Source organism: Syngnathus leptorhynchus, chromosome 13 (assembly GCF_054491065.1).
Source record: "Syngnathus leptorhynchus isolate UIUO chromosome 13, UIUO_Slep, whole genome shotgun sequence".
In the NCBI taxonomy this organism is placed as follows: domain Eukaryota; kingdom Metazoa; phylum Chordata; class Actinopteri; order Syngnathiformes; family Syngnathidae; genus Syngnathus; species Syngnathus leptorhynchus.
The window spans coordinates 5,116,502-5,131,127 of NC_141207.1; the positions used below are offsets into that span (position 1 = coordinate 5,116,502).

Sequence of the window (14,626 nt, forward strand, 5' to 3'; positions counted from 1 at the left end):
TCCCCCCCTCTAAGACTGAGGCAGATGCCATTTATATGACCTCTCTCTGTGGAAAAATAATCCAAATAACCTTCTCTCATAGCAGTGAAGTGTGAAATGGCATGAAAATAAAAACAACACGCAAAGTCACATTTCCACTTTGCTCCAGTGGGAGTCAGCAGTCAGAACGGAATCATAACACAAGTTGATGGCTGGTCATGCAAAGCATCTCATACCGAATACCAATCTGTTAGCCTAACTATGTCTGGCGGCTTGTGATGTTCCGCTCCCGCAAAGCGTATGATCCTGCAGGTACGCAGGAAGCAAATCCTCCTGGGATTTCTCACGTCTTCGTTCTCAATTTGCCTCCCTGTGATCACATACAAAACTACTCGTTATTTTACGGAGGTTGTGTGTGTGTTACCGATTACACACGTGTGCCTCAAAGGTTTACAGATAGAAGCCCGCAGACTCATAAAAGTGAGATAAGTGCTGTGTCAATAGTCCAAACTGGAGCCATTAATCTAAGAGGAATGAATGCCCGCGCGATGTTCGTGTAACTACACAAGACACGGTGGAAGAAATTCAGAACATCCATTAAGTCAAATGGCGTCCGGGCCATTAGCATAGAAAGCCGAAGAGGTAACGTTAGTTCAGGCTCCTAATTAGCATACAAAATAATTATAGACTGCTTCTATTCAGTCATGATTTAGCTGTTGTGTTGCATGCGTTTGGCTCGGTGGAGGAGAATCAAGGTGTGTGAACTTATTTAGTGAGTGTGAAAGTGAAGACGCCCCTCAAGGCCGCCACAGCAGCAGCTGCAGGCTCTCGATAAGAGTCGCACTAAACAACTTCATTTTAAGGACAAAATTGAAATCTGAAAAGAAACGGATGTCTGGAAAATGTGGCATTTCTTTAGAAGATCACGGATTAGCAGACATGAAACGAGACGTTTTCCTCAAGAGAGGAGAATCATTTGCCTATTGAGTATTTTTAGAATGGTGTCTTGCAGTTCTTTAGAACACTGGTGAATGCATTTTCACAACACAACAGCTCTGAAAGGTCACGGTAACATTGCATTTTACAACATGCTGGGGACAAATTGGACATGTGCTTTGTGTGTGGAAAGATAATTTGGGATTAAAGAGGAATTAATAAAAGGACTTTTTTTTGTATTTTAAAGCTTTGTAATGAAAAAAAAATAAACCATAACAAATAATTGACAATTACACACTGTTTATAACCAACACACATAATTTAAAAGTCCGCTATCTTAAAGCTAACATACAATTCGAAATGTTAGAATGAAACTAGCATCAACATTGAGGTAGTTATAAACATTTAGGCAATGGATATAAAAACACTAACGGTGCAACAGACAATCTAAAAATACTCAATAGGCTTAAATTCTTTATCATCTGTTAAAAAAAACAAAAAACGGCGATACTTAATTGTAAAAAATTGTGGATTGTGTACAGTATGTGTGTATTTTACTGCAATTAGAATTACAATTTTTATGGGCATTGAACTCATAGTGCACAAACAATTCCATTCTTTACATTTAATTTTGTTATTATTACTGTATATGTTTAAGTATGTTTAAAAGTATTTAGATATATAATAACTAAGCAAGTCCAAGTTTTCATTTGCAGGATGAATGAAATACGCGGCATCATCATACTGTGTCCATCTACCTTTATTGTTCAGGCAATGGAGGACGCAATCCAATACGTGACATTATTAGATCAGGAGCAATTTCCTGACCCAATCCTATTAGGAGCATATTGACCATGTGCTGCTTTAGAATAATGTTATTACTGTGATTTACATGAGCAGGAAGTAGTATTTTTAACAATGCTCCCATATATGAGTAGAACTTTTCAAACAGTTACAATTACATTGTGTGATTTCCTCATTCAGTATTCCCCATGTATTGTGAATTCATTGGAATAATTATGAATTGACTAAATGACGCTAAACGTGTCAACAAGTGTCTGAAAACATAATTTGACAAGCAGCCTGGTTATTGTGCGTCCTGCTGTTTTGATGGCATTCTGTAATGAAACAAGCTAAAGGACATGCAGTGTGTGCGAGTGTGTGCAACAGACAGAACTTCAAGGGGAGCATGCAGCGAGAAGACACAAACACAGTCGATCAACCCACAGGCAGCAGCCTCGCTGCCAGCTCCCATTCATCCTTCGGATCCAGCCTTGGTACAAACACACCGACAAATCATGCGGATTTGTATACGCTTGTGTGTGACAACAAATTAACTAAACTAAGTGAGCCTCCTTAAATTTGCAGCACAGTGGGTGGGAATCACTACCCATTAAATACTGAAGTGTTCCAAAAATTTCAAAACGAAGAGTCCAATCCCGATCATTTATGGGTGAGATTAGCCGATACCTACTCCGATTATTTGCACAATTAAATTTTTGAAAACATGCGTTTCGAGCTAACATCTTTTCAGTGGTATTGAAGTGAATTGTATCATTGTGAGATATTTCTAATATTTCGCCCGTCTGATATACTCTAACTGAATTGGCTATTGACTTGTTTGTTTAGATATATTACTTTTGGGGATGGTTATAAAAGAAAATATATGACATACGTCTTATGAACATGGAGTAGTCTAATATGTCCAGTATCCTCTGGTGAACTCTGACAAAATTGACTGTGAACGGCAATGACAAACACTCAATATCTCCTAGTGATTGAAAATGCTAGCAGACACTTCAGGCAGGATGGAGGTAGAAATCATATACAGAGCGCCGATCGATGTACTTTTTCAATGCGTATTTGAAAAAGCAATCAGTCGTGATGATCACTTTCTATTTATACAGATGTACACTCACCTGCACAATCTAATGAGGTTTAATACTAGAATAGATTTTTTTAAACAAATGTTATTATACAATTCTAATTTAATGATTAAAACATCATTATCGTATATAGAGAATTTCTATATGGCTAGCAATATATTTCTAAATTGAACACCAAATCAGCGACGTCAATAAGAAATTTGAATTTAGTCTTAGGAGTTCACAAGTTTTATTGTAATACTAAGCTATTGTTTGTCCGCATTTGCTCACAGGGGGCTATTCAAATTTCCCTTAGCAAACCAGTCTTGACTGCTCCAAGACCTACAAGCATCGCATTCGCCTCTCGAATACCAAAAGAACCAAACAAGGCTCACATGACTCCATTTTCTTTCTTTGGTGCCATGGTAACTGTGATGGAGAAAGTTCAGCTCCGTTTTTATGTGAAAGATATAATAAAAGAAACCAACAGTGAGCTCCTAATGAAAAGCTTCCTGCACTAACATGCACATCACAAAAAAATCCCCAACAAGATTTTAACAATAATCTTCTTACAAAAGGCTGCAGTTCTTTGCCGGGGGAACAATAGGCAGTTCTCCGCTCAATTGAGCTGCATACTAATAGGGTGATTATGAGGTCTAATTATCGGATAGCACTTGTCAAGGGGAAGCTGTGCAGTTTGCCCCCAGGACAATATGCAAAACTGAGACAACTGTTGTTTCACTCAAAAGACACTTTAGGACGAGATTTGACCCTTAGAGCGAGTCTCATTGAAGTCATTGCCACATAACAGTATTATAAATACATGTTGAGTGGTAGATGAAATATGTATATTCTCTGAGGCGGAACAGAGCAGCTGGATGAGAGAGGAATTTACCGGAAGGATATATACTCGCCAAAGTTGTGTCGGGAAATATGAGTGCGATTCCAGGAGAGGTTGTGAGAGGTGCTCCGATTTCCACACAAAATGAATCAAATGCTTCTTTCAGCTGTAGCTTCGGGAGGGGGGCTGGGTGGGTGGGGGTGGGAATCCTCCATATTGTCAATCTTATACATTTAATAATTCAACATTTAATATAGAAACAGAGAAGCAGCAATAAATTATTGATTTGTCTCACTAATCTTGTCCTTGGATAAGAAGACAGTGACAAAGGAAAAAAGGGATGCTCTGTATTTTTCTTGGCTCTTGAGAAGCTTCAATTAATTTGGGGAATTTATTGCTATCTTTGGAAATTGGTTAAATATGCACTCGGGCAAAATGGGGGCCTGCAGCCGGAGCTTCTTAAGATTTTTTTTCTTTTTTCCTCTTTCTATTTTCACTTCTCACTCCTGCGATGTATTGAAAGGTTGGGGGGAAGAGAGCCCCTTGAGGCTTTTGTCTCCTGCCCTCCAATTACCACCAATCTCACCTCGCTTCTTTTCCCCCGTGTCCGTCATCATTAGATATCTACTACCACTAACCAGAGCATATAATAATCCACGTCTAGTCAAATACATCCAATTAATTTGGTGCCAGGTGAAAAAAAGATATGTACAGTCATCTGTTCCATATGACCGGTACATTTTCACACCATTTTCTTGTCCGCCTGCCAATGCAAAGAAGGTTCTGGCAGCCTACCAGGAATGCCGCAGTGAAGGACACCATCAATGACAAAGAGATGCTCTGATTCAAAGAAATAAATTAGTCAAACTCATTTCAAGAGCTAAAATCAGAGAGTGATAGAACAGTGTGGTGACTATTTCAATATGTTTTCTCTTTTAATGGTTATCTCTAATTGCAGAGGCAAAAACAGCAAATATCTTAGCATATGGTACCGCTGTCATCGCCTATAGTTCACAATCACACCCACGCCTTTAATAGCACACAGCGTGTGTGTGTGTGTGTGTGTGTGTGTGTGTGTGTGTGTGTGTGTGTGTGTGTGTGTGTATGTAGCTACAGTGTGAAAATATTTTTCATTAAAAAGGTGGCAAGGTTTTCATTATTATTATTATTCTCTTGCATTCTCACTTTGCTTAATTGCACATTTGAGGTGAACATTAGAAACTGCTACTAAAATTTATAGAAACTGTTGCATTTGTGAGTAAAATGTAAATTTGCACTGGATTCTAGAAGGGCACGTAAAGGCTGCTGATAACAACTACTGAAAACAAAAACAGCAGTATGATTTCAAAATATATCAGTAAATCTGACAAAATAGGTTCATATCACTCATATCAGCACTGGTTAGTACAATACTAAATTAAAGGATCCAAAGAAAAGCACAATCTGTGTCCACTCATTTTTTTGCATCTCTGAAGTCCCTGACTTGACTGCTCCTAACCATTGCATGGTGTGAACTGAACTGCCAAGTACAAATGTGGCTGCAGGGTCTTGTCACACAAGGCAATCTGTGCCATGCTTGAGCCCACTTGACACCTTGAGTCTGGAACAATTGGCTCGTCGTGTATGATGAACTGATGGAAAACCTAAAAGCAGTGTGAGTATGCCCTTGGTGTCTTTGGACCAAAGAATCGCTTAGAACCTTTCTAAACACTTAGCCCGTTAAAGCGCAGCTCAATTCAACTGACACACATATGGGAAACGAGCCTTCAAGTGGGCTATGCTAATTCCGGGCGGTCTCTAATTGATGGGTCAGACGCAACAGAATCTGGTTCAACTACTGGCGGGCAGCCAAAAATCTTTCATCTCAATTTATAATGAAAAAAAATTGCTTCATTAAAGAGGTTGATCTCATACTTGGAGAAATGTGCAATGCTGAACAAACAGACCTCAGATAGTTCCAACTCCACCAGATCATTCAGATTGTCTCCTGTTGTTGTGTAACTGGCAAACAGCCAGTTTGGAAGATTTATATTCTATTTATTCAACCTTTCCGGGATTGTTTTTCTTCGTTGGAGCCACGGCTTGGTGCTCTGATTTATCTAGAGGATTAGGGTTCATCTTTGAAGAGATCAGCAGTCTGCCATAAGATGAAATGTTCATAAAGATGGCAAGAAGGTTAAACAGGTCATAACCAAGGCTGAGATGTAAATACACAAGGCTCCAATAATCATACGCTTGCCTTCAGTCTTACAGTCTTAATAACCTTTCAGGGGCCCACATAAAAAGACGAGGTATGATCTTGACCTTCTGAGGTAGACCTCTCTTTAACCCCTTTCCTACTATATAATCTCCAAACTCATCGACACCATCACTGCGTGATAGCACACCTGCCCTTCACTGAATATTTTTACTCCAGTGCAAATCTTTCCCTGATTCCTGACAAATGCCTTCATTCCAGAGCAACATCACGGTGCAAAGTCTCTGTCCTTAAGGATCGAAGCCAACCATGGCTCTCCAACTACCCCCCCCCCCCCCCCCCCAATCTTCCCCTCCACTTCATTCGGGCGAAATCTAATTCACTGATGAATAATGGATTGCTGGAAGGATAGCTATAAGACAGTGAAGGTTCTCTTTGCTTCTCAAGCAGGATGGCTGTAGTGCTAATGCAGGGCAACGTGCATTGGAGATGAGCCCAGGGACCTCCCACTCACTCTGTCTGTCTGTCTGTCTGACGCCCGGAGCATCTCTCTCCACTATTCTTTCTTGGTTGAATGGTCATTGACAAGCTACGATATTCATTTAAGATTTCTCTCTGTTTCATTTCTTGCTCCATTTTGTCCATAACTGTCACATCCGACAGGGATGAGTTGATTGCCGGACAGCTTTTTGACCAATTACCTCACACCCTTTCATCGTTCATTACCTCCATTCGATTCGTTCCTGACCTTGGGAGAGCAATCCCAGGCTTGCGTTGACCCTGACCCCTCTCATGCTCGCCTCTTCTCTTAATACCCGTAGAAGCCTCATCAAAGAGACAGCTGCATCAAACAAGCCCCCTCCTCCTTGTTGGATCTACCATGGCACCTAAAACCCGCTCTGGTACAGCTGAAGCCACTCTTCAAAAGAAAAGTTTTCGCTAGAGAAAAGTGTTGAGGCTAATTACAGTCCATTATTCCATTCATCTTATTATGTAATGATACCAGGATGTTGAGGAAATGTACCAAAGGCAACAATTAGCAATGGGAAGTAAGGACGCCATCAATAATGCAGCCTGATCCTGGCTGCTTTGAAACTGTCTTGCTAAGCACTCCAATCTGTCTACTTGATTGGCAGCCTTTATGTCCGGCTATCTCACGACATACATCAACACTGTCCACCAACTGTCCTCATGACAAAAACACTCTACCCTGATCCGATGTGCCAAATGCAGGAAAATGGATTTTATTTTCCATGGGAGGCACGACTAGCTTCAGAGTGTCGCTGCTATGCTAATAACAGAAATTCCATCATATATGCCTGCAGAATACCAATCAGCTTGAAACTAGTTTCTCGTCGTTTTGATCAACAGCAGGAGACAAAATGGCAGGCGAGCAACAATAGTGGAGCTCGAAAACAGAAATTCAATTATTGATTCGGGGCTAGATAATTCTACTTTAAAATTCATTGTTTTTCAAATGATCAGTCGCCCATCCTGCTCAACTTCAATAGCACCAAAAAGTGCAGATAGAAATAATAGTCATATCAAGGAACATACATTTACAGTAAACATCATATTTTACTCTAAATATTAAAGCCAAATAATAGTCACAGCCACATAGCAATATGAGCATTCTATTTTTAACTCCTGGCTCCACTCTTTTATCACATTATTGATTTGGGCTGCATAAAGCATGAAAAGCCCTGCAGGAATATTGCTGACAGAAGAGCCACAGGAGGGCAGTCAAAAGACAGAAAGGTTTACAACTCTTATTTTTAACTTACCACACTCACTACAATCTGGTTTTTGCTTGGCCTGGTTCATTCAATCTCATAGAATCAAGGGCTTTTCATTCATCCCTTTCATAGACAACGGGTATGTGTGCAATCATCATCATCATGTCACGACATGGGAGAGCGACTCCACAATGAATAACGATAGCAATGAGTCAGAGGGTGACTTAAAAGATTAGAAAACGCTTCATAAATACAAGAAGAGGCAGGTTCCAGTTAAAGACTGGTTTTAATTATGCAGCGCTATTGGCCTCGGCTCGGAAATAGTCGGCGGGGCTAATTGAATTAGACCGAGGCATAACTCATGCTAACGGTTTCCAAAAGGAGGAACCGGCCGGCGATCCAGGCAGCTGTTGGTGTCTTCATTTGACTTGCCTGCCACACAACATGTGGGACAGTGTTGTATTCATTTCAACCGCATAAAAAGCAATAAAGGAACAAGGCCAAAATGATCTTCATGAGGGGCGGCAGATTAGCGATGCCATAAATGGCATGTGCTTGTCTGTGTCAGTTTGCAACAACCTTAATTACTTATTAATTACTGCACATTCTCTGAGTTATTAATGTGCTTCAAGAGGATAACATCATTCTTGCAGTGTAAACACTTTGACCCTGTCCACTATGTAACAAAACTTATTTATATATATATTGTTTTTGTCTATTTCATCCCATAACTGCTTGCTACTGGCCAATATGCACTCATTCAACTTAAATCATGTTTGACAAATTCTATCTGGTGTATAAAAGTAGAAAATGTTGCTGCAATATTTAATTAAGTTTGTCTTCAGGAGCAATATCTTAGTCAGAGAAAAATGTGCTCGGTACAAGTCAATAACAACAGTGGTGGACTCCACTGCTGATTAGATTACACGGCTTCTCTATTTACGGTAAGAATAACAACAGATACATCATAAAAATATCTTCGACAATAAATAACACCGTTGATACTCGTGTGTGTAGTCTTGTGCAAACATTCGGACTTGAAAGGAAGCTTAAAACATGATCATAATAAAAGTGATTGACTGTCAATTATTCATCTCGTGACAGATTTAAAGAGATAAATTTATCGACCCATAATTGGAGCGGCAACCTGAGATTGGAAGTCATCTATCATAGTTTGCAGAATGAAAATATAGAAATGTGTGCTAGAGCCTATCTCAGCTGACCTTTGGACGAGAGACGGAGGGACCTAAAATTAAAACAAATGCTTTACATTCTGGCAGTCTAGTGGCAAATATTAATTACATCCATTTCATTACTCACAAGCAGTGTCAGTTTTTGCACTTTATTGTGACATGCCGACTTACCAGGACTTGACGTTTAAGTTTGCCGGTCGTCATTTTGAGTCACTTTTTTGTGTAGTGTTAACAGTGGAACTTACTTTTCAATTCAAATAAAGACACAGTGACGATCTACGAAGCCTCAGGTTGCTTGAGTGCCGATTGGCACTATTTTTAGTGAGGAGGTTATTTCAGGGATCCCCAAAACTATCCCATAATGGGGGCACTGAGCACATGTTTGTTTACAACAGGAAATCTTCCTACCTTCTGTAGACGGGGCCTGGTCCTGGGCTGCATACAGCATATCCTTGAATGCCTAATGATGGGGGGGGGGAAGAAAAACAGATCTTCAACTGTCTGCAAACATTGATTTCCTCCTGACGGCAGAATTATATGAAGTAAAAAGCTTATTCATACCGCAGATTTGGCACACACTAAACATGAAAGGGAGAGGTCAAAGATAATGGATGAATGAAAAAGCATGTAATTAATAGTGACTCCTGTCAACAGATGAGTGAGAATTGAAGGACTACAACTGCATCATGATTCTTATTAATAATGTCAAGCTCTTCAACTTTCACGTTCTTGGCGCAGGCAAATGTAGAACAAATCATAAAGATTGAAAACCTGTCTCGTCAGATGTAATCGCAGCACTCAAAATCCACAGCGTGGCGTGATTCTCATGTAGAAGTCGAATTTTGTGTGTTAATAGCAACTTGGATGGTCGCTTCAAAAATTCTGCTGCTTGACCCATTCCCGATACTAATTGGAGGAAAATAGATTTTCAAATCCATTCAGGGTTGGTGGAGGTGTTCATTAAGGAGTCATTGCCATGGTGATGGTAGTGATGGAAAATTTCAATGGCTGGAGGCCTTTGGGAAATTGGGATAAACCTGCGGGCTTGCCAGTAATCGGTATTGAAACCTTTACGCAATAATTAATCCAAGCATAATGGGGCGGTACCTGTAAATGTACTCGAATGCGTACTTGATGGTAGTGGACACTACATACTCGTGCTAATGCCAAACACTACGCTCTCCTCGAGTGGATGGAATCTCATAGACTCCTTTTAATCCTCTGTGATATGTTAAGTGGCCAACAAATTTTAGTGGCAAACAATAAACCCACTTAGATGTTCGAGGTCCTGCTTGAGGAAATGAGACCGTTCGGCAGCTCGGAAAGACTCAGTCTAGTGATTCCCGAGAAATCGGGGAAGGTGGTGATAGAAGAGGCGGCGGAGGGGGGGGAGAAAGGGCAGGTCTGGGACCAGATGTCCTCCCAGTGGGGGAGGACTAGGTGAGGATGGAAAGAGGGAGGCTGCTTGAAAAGAGGGGGGGAGGTTCTCAGTGGTTGCCTTGCCAATGCATGTTGTCCACATCATGTTCAGATTGTTCCAACACGCTGATAAATCACACTTGCATGAAGAATGATGTACGTTTTTACAGCAATTTACATCCGAGGTGGGAGAAGCAGCGATAGAACCCAAACTGGAATCACACAAGCACCTGTTTTAAATCCAAATATCATCATTCTGCTAGTTTGAATTGTAAATGGGAGCCTTCATATCCACTCTACTCCTCCTCATCATCATCATTGCCATTATGTAAGGGCACGGCGTAATTACACCACAGAGGTAAATGCCTTACTCGCCCACACATATATAAGGTCTGTTTGAAACAATATGGAGTTATACAACTTGCACTTCAGATGAGAATTTTAATAAAATTCTATAAGTGAGTCAACAGACAATCGAGAAAATGTTTTTATGAATATATTTTACGTATGACTTTCGATGGTAGAAGAACTATAAAGATGACGTGGTGTGTTGTTGGTAGACGTGTATAGTGATGCCTTCACTTACATCTGTAATTTATTCCATGACCAAATTCACCATGAAGCCACCAGGAGGGATACAGTAGGTATTTTTTCACCCAGAGAATAAAGAACATGTGGTTCTTAGTATTGTTCAATTTTCTGTCCATGTGTGTTGCTGCACCGTTTGTATTCAAATATCGAAGGATTATACACCGCAACACTGATGCTATTCATAAGCCTATTTTGCATTGTGTGCTAGGATTAATCTTGCGAACTTTCCTAAGGCAAAATGATGTGCTTAATTTTAAATACACAACATGGAAAACCGGCAATAAACAGCCTAAAGCATGCACTTGGCCTCTTTTTGGAAGACTTGTTCATGATATACAAAACTTCTGCTTGTTGTGAAGTTTTCTGACTTCATTTTTTTTCTCCCAATTTAAAGCAAAAAAAAAAAAGGCCCATACAACGACTCATTTTGTAAAACTTGCAAGTACCGAATATCCTTAATTGGTGTCCAATTTATGGATATTGCAATTCCAGTCACCATTTTGGATTACAGCCAAGAACTGAAGGTTATTGACTTCACATCTGCATTTCTGTTACGCCAGAGTGGCCTTTGTGTGCACACTCTCCATACCAAACAAGCTTTTCGCATCTACCTAAAATCCCAAAGGATTGCGCTCACACCTAATTAGGCCATCACTCAATAGACATGTCAATGCATTTGCACTCAGATGCAGTGCCGCGCTAACTTAAAACTGTGATATTTCCTTTACTGCAGCCTTCTTATCTTCACCACAGACTGTCTGAATAGACACAATAGTGAGGAGGAGATTGAAAACTAGGTCACAGGTTAATTAATCCAACTGACACGAAAGGAAGACATTAAAACTGACTTTAAATCACTCCATGTCGATGCGGAAAGATGCTTTCACAGAAAGGGCTGACTCTGGCGTTACTGATTTAAAAGCGGGAACTAGAGTTACGGGTAAAATGATTCGTGCAGCTGGAATGAGTCACTGCATAGGCACAACATTGTGGACTGCAGAGCATGAGCACAATGACACATATTGGAGTGATGCATACACACTGTTTAGACTTGTTGCACTGCTTGTATCCTGCATGGAAGCTTATGGATTGCTTATTTATACTGTATTGTCATATAATGTTAAATAGGTTTTGAGGTAGTGCAGGTTAATCTATGATCAAATGCAAAAGCCAGACTTTTTTTTTTTACATAAATCAACAACAGTTTGTCACACTGAGCATGATATCTGGAACACATGCACATAGTTGTGAGTCCTAATTGGATGGATCGTTGATTTTTATGCTCATATTATAAACATAATTCGTCATAAGTAATATGAAGGGTGTAATGTACACGATTTATAATTAAGGGAAAATGACAAAAAAAAAAAAGGAAATTTGTCCATCACAATCAATCTCATGAGAGTGACAAGATGGAGAGCGTAGGTGTAAAATGGCTGCATGAACATACATTTGTCCCTTGGCTCACGATATAGACTACAAGATATTACACAGATCACAAATAAAAATATAAGTATAAGTATAATAATAATATAAGTAGTTTTTTTTTTTTTTGGGGGGGGGGTTAATCCTAGTGCGTTCAACATATATAAACACACCTGTTGCCAAAACATGCTTTTGTCACATCGTGACTATACAGCATCCACATGAAGACATCTATTAACCGTGAACAACTATGCAACTCAATGATGGGGTGGTGTTTCCAAAATAAAACAAGTGCAAAAAGGTTTTTCCTCTTGGCCACTGAGGCAGACAGAGGTGATCAGGGTCTTTGTCTATAATTCATACGCTTAAATGGAATGGTGCTGTCACTGCACGTTTGCACCAAAGCTCCAGAACAACAACTGGCAAGAAGCAACATGCACATAATAAAATATGTCTTCATAAAAATATAACATATAACAAAGACCATGTGTAAAAACATCACATATCAGCACCAGACAGAAGCTTTACAGTCACTGCAACACCCTTTGAATAAATCTGGATCTCTCAATATTGCTCAGTACAAACAAAGGGAAGCGGGTGTGTGGATTTAAAAAACAGTGTCCACAATTCTTGACAAATATTTTGTGTTCAGGGAGGAAATGGTATAAATGACTATTGGGCTAAAACAAAGGAAAATAAGAGGGGAATAAAAGTACATTTTAATCATATTTCAGACAGTTCATATTTTAGAAAACACAAAAAGATAATAAGATTGATTAATTATTCATAGTGCAAACCTATAAATCATTTAAGTAAAGACCATTAGTTGTTGGTGGTTAATTCAGCTGTTAAAGTTATTAAATTAACGAATGCTGTAAACCAACAGCAATAAAGCCAAATGATAAGTCAAATACTCTTTCATTAAGGAGTTATCTTTATTACTTATAGGGGGGAGAATGACTTTTTTCTGTTGACAACTGCCTATTTAACAAAAATAGACATAAATATCGTGCTTTGAGAGCCCCAAATTCATCTGTCAACAATATGTAAAAAAAAATAATAATAATAAAATAAACGTTACCTCATATTGAAGGTACTGTTTTCTCCACTCTGGAGTGATGTGGGACGAAAGGTGCTCGGCGAATTTCATAGTTGCAGGAATGAAGATTCCGCGAAGTGATATTAAATCCGAGCCCGGCTCTTCTTTTTCTTCTCCTCCGCCTCGACGCCACTTTTATGTCCGTCAACTTGCTGGCTCAACATGCGGCGAGCACGTCAGCCCGAGGCGGCCCGCTTCACTCCACTTCTGCTCGCCGGTCCGGTCCCGTCCCGTCCCACATGCTACTAAACTACTGTACGACTGCTACCGGTCTCACCCGGTTCGGTTCGCGTTCAGTCCCGCAGGAGTTGTGTCAATTGGTTTGCGAGAATGGCTCTCGGTGACTTTGCTCCGTCCCTCGGCGAGTGTTGTGTGTTTATGGGCTAGTGCGCTGTCCGCCATCAGTGACGTATTTGCGTCACAGAGCGAGAGCTGTCAGCTGCCACTGTTTGGGACCTCTCGCTGCTACTTCCGTCTGTTGCACCGTATCCGCTAACACAAGTTGTTGTCCTTTGAGAACCTTTACGTGTATTAAATCAACTTGTCTGACAATGGTTAATATATATATTTTTTTTAATTCCATTATTTTTAGATGACTGTAATTTCTAGGAGTATGACTTCCGGTTTTCTGCGCCGTTAGCCCAGTTTGGTGGGCGTGGTTAACAATATTTTTTTTTGATTAGCCAATTGAGCGGTTATGATAGAAACTCATTTATTCTGCCTAGCAACTCTGGGTAATAACACATTAAACAAACATTTGGATTTGACATTCGTAAGGGTAGGGGTCACCAAACATTTTGTATTTGAAAGCGATTCCATTGGTTCAGATTTTTACTACGTTTTTTCAAACAAGTTCCCAACACTTGGGAAATGAAGACACCTATTTTGCATGAGAAAAATCTCACAATACCCAATAGAGCATAAATACTGAAACAATGATTATCCCGTCACAAACCTTTTGAGTTTATACAACACAAGCTAAGGTGATCCCAGTGAATAATTGCATTCTTCACTACAATTTGCCTCAGGAAAATTAAAACTATAAATATCAACTGGCTTTCTTACATGTCCAATAGTTTTTGAATGGTCACGAGTTTGAAATAAGTGATGTGGGTGAAGGGGGCAGGCCATTGTTGAACCAACAGCACCATCTAGCGAACATCTTAGGTATGGCACTTCTACTGGAGAGTTGTAGTTGGCACGACTGACACGATATCATAATCAATCGTGTTTTGAAAGCTAATATTAAGAACACATGCTTGCGCATGTAGTTATTTTATTTTTCCTGTTGAAGTGGCAACACAAAATCGTACATTAACAACAGAGCAAAAGTTAGGGCGGAACC

The 14,626-nt window shown here is 39.8% G+C and overlaps 1 protein-coding gene across 1 annotated transcript in view; it reads right to left on the minus strand.

Moving 5' to 3' along the window:
• Positions 1-14,000, minus strand: part of xpr1a (xenotropic and polytropic retrovirus receptor 1a) — a 35,710-nt gene extending 21,710 nt beyond the window's left edge. The window contains exons 1-2 of the mRNA XM_085928529.1: positions 13,264-14,000; positions 9,156-9,207 (exon numbers count right to left, since the gene is read on the minus strand). Of these exons, the coding sequence (XP_085784655.1) occupies positions 9,156-9,207; positions 13,264-13,332 (121 nt within the window). The 5' untranslated portion in view covers positions 13,333-14,000. The remainder of the gene's footprint in view (positions 1-9,155; positions 9,208-13,263) is intronic.
• Between the last annotated feature and the right edge of the window lie 626 nt (positions 14,001-14,626).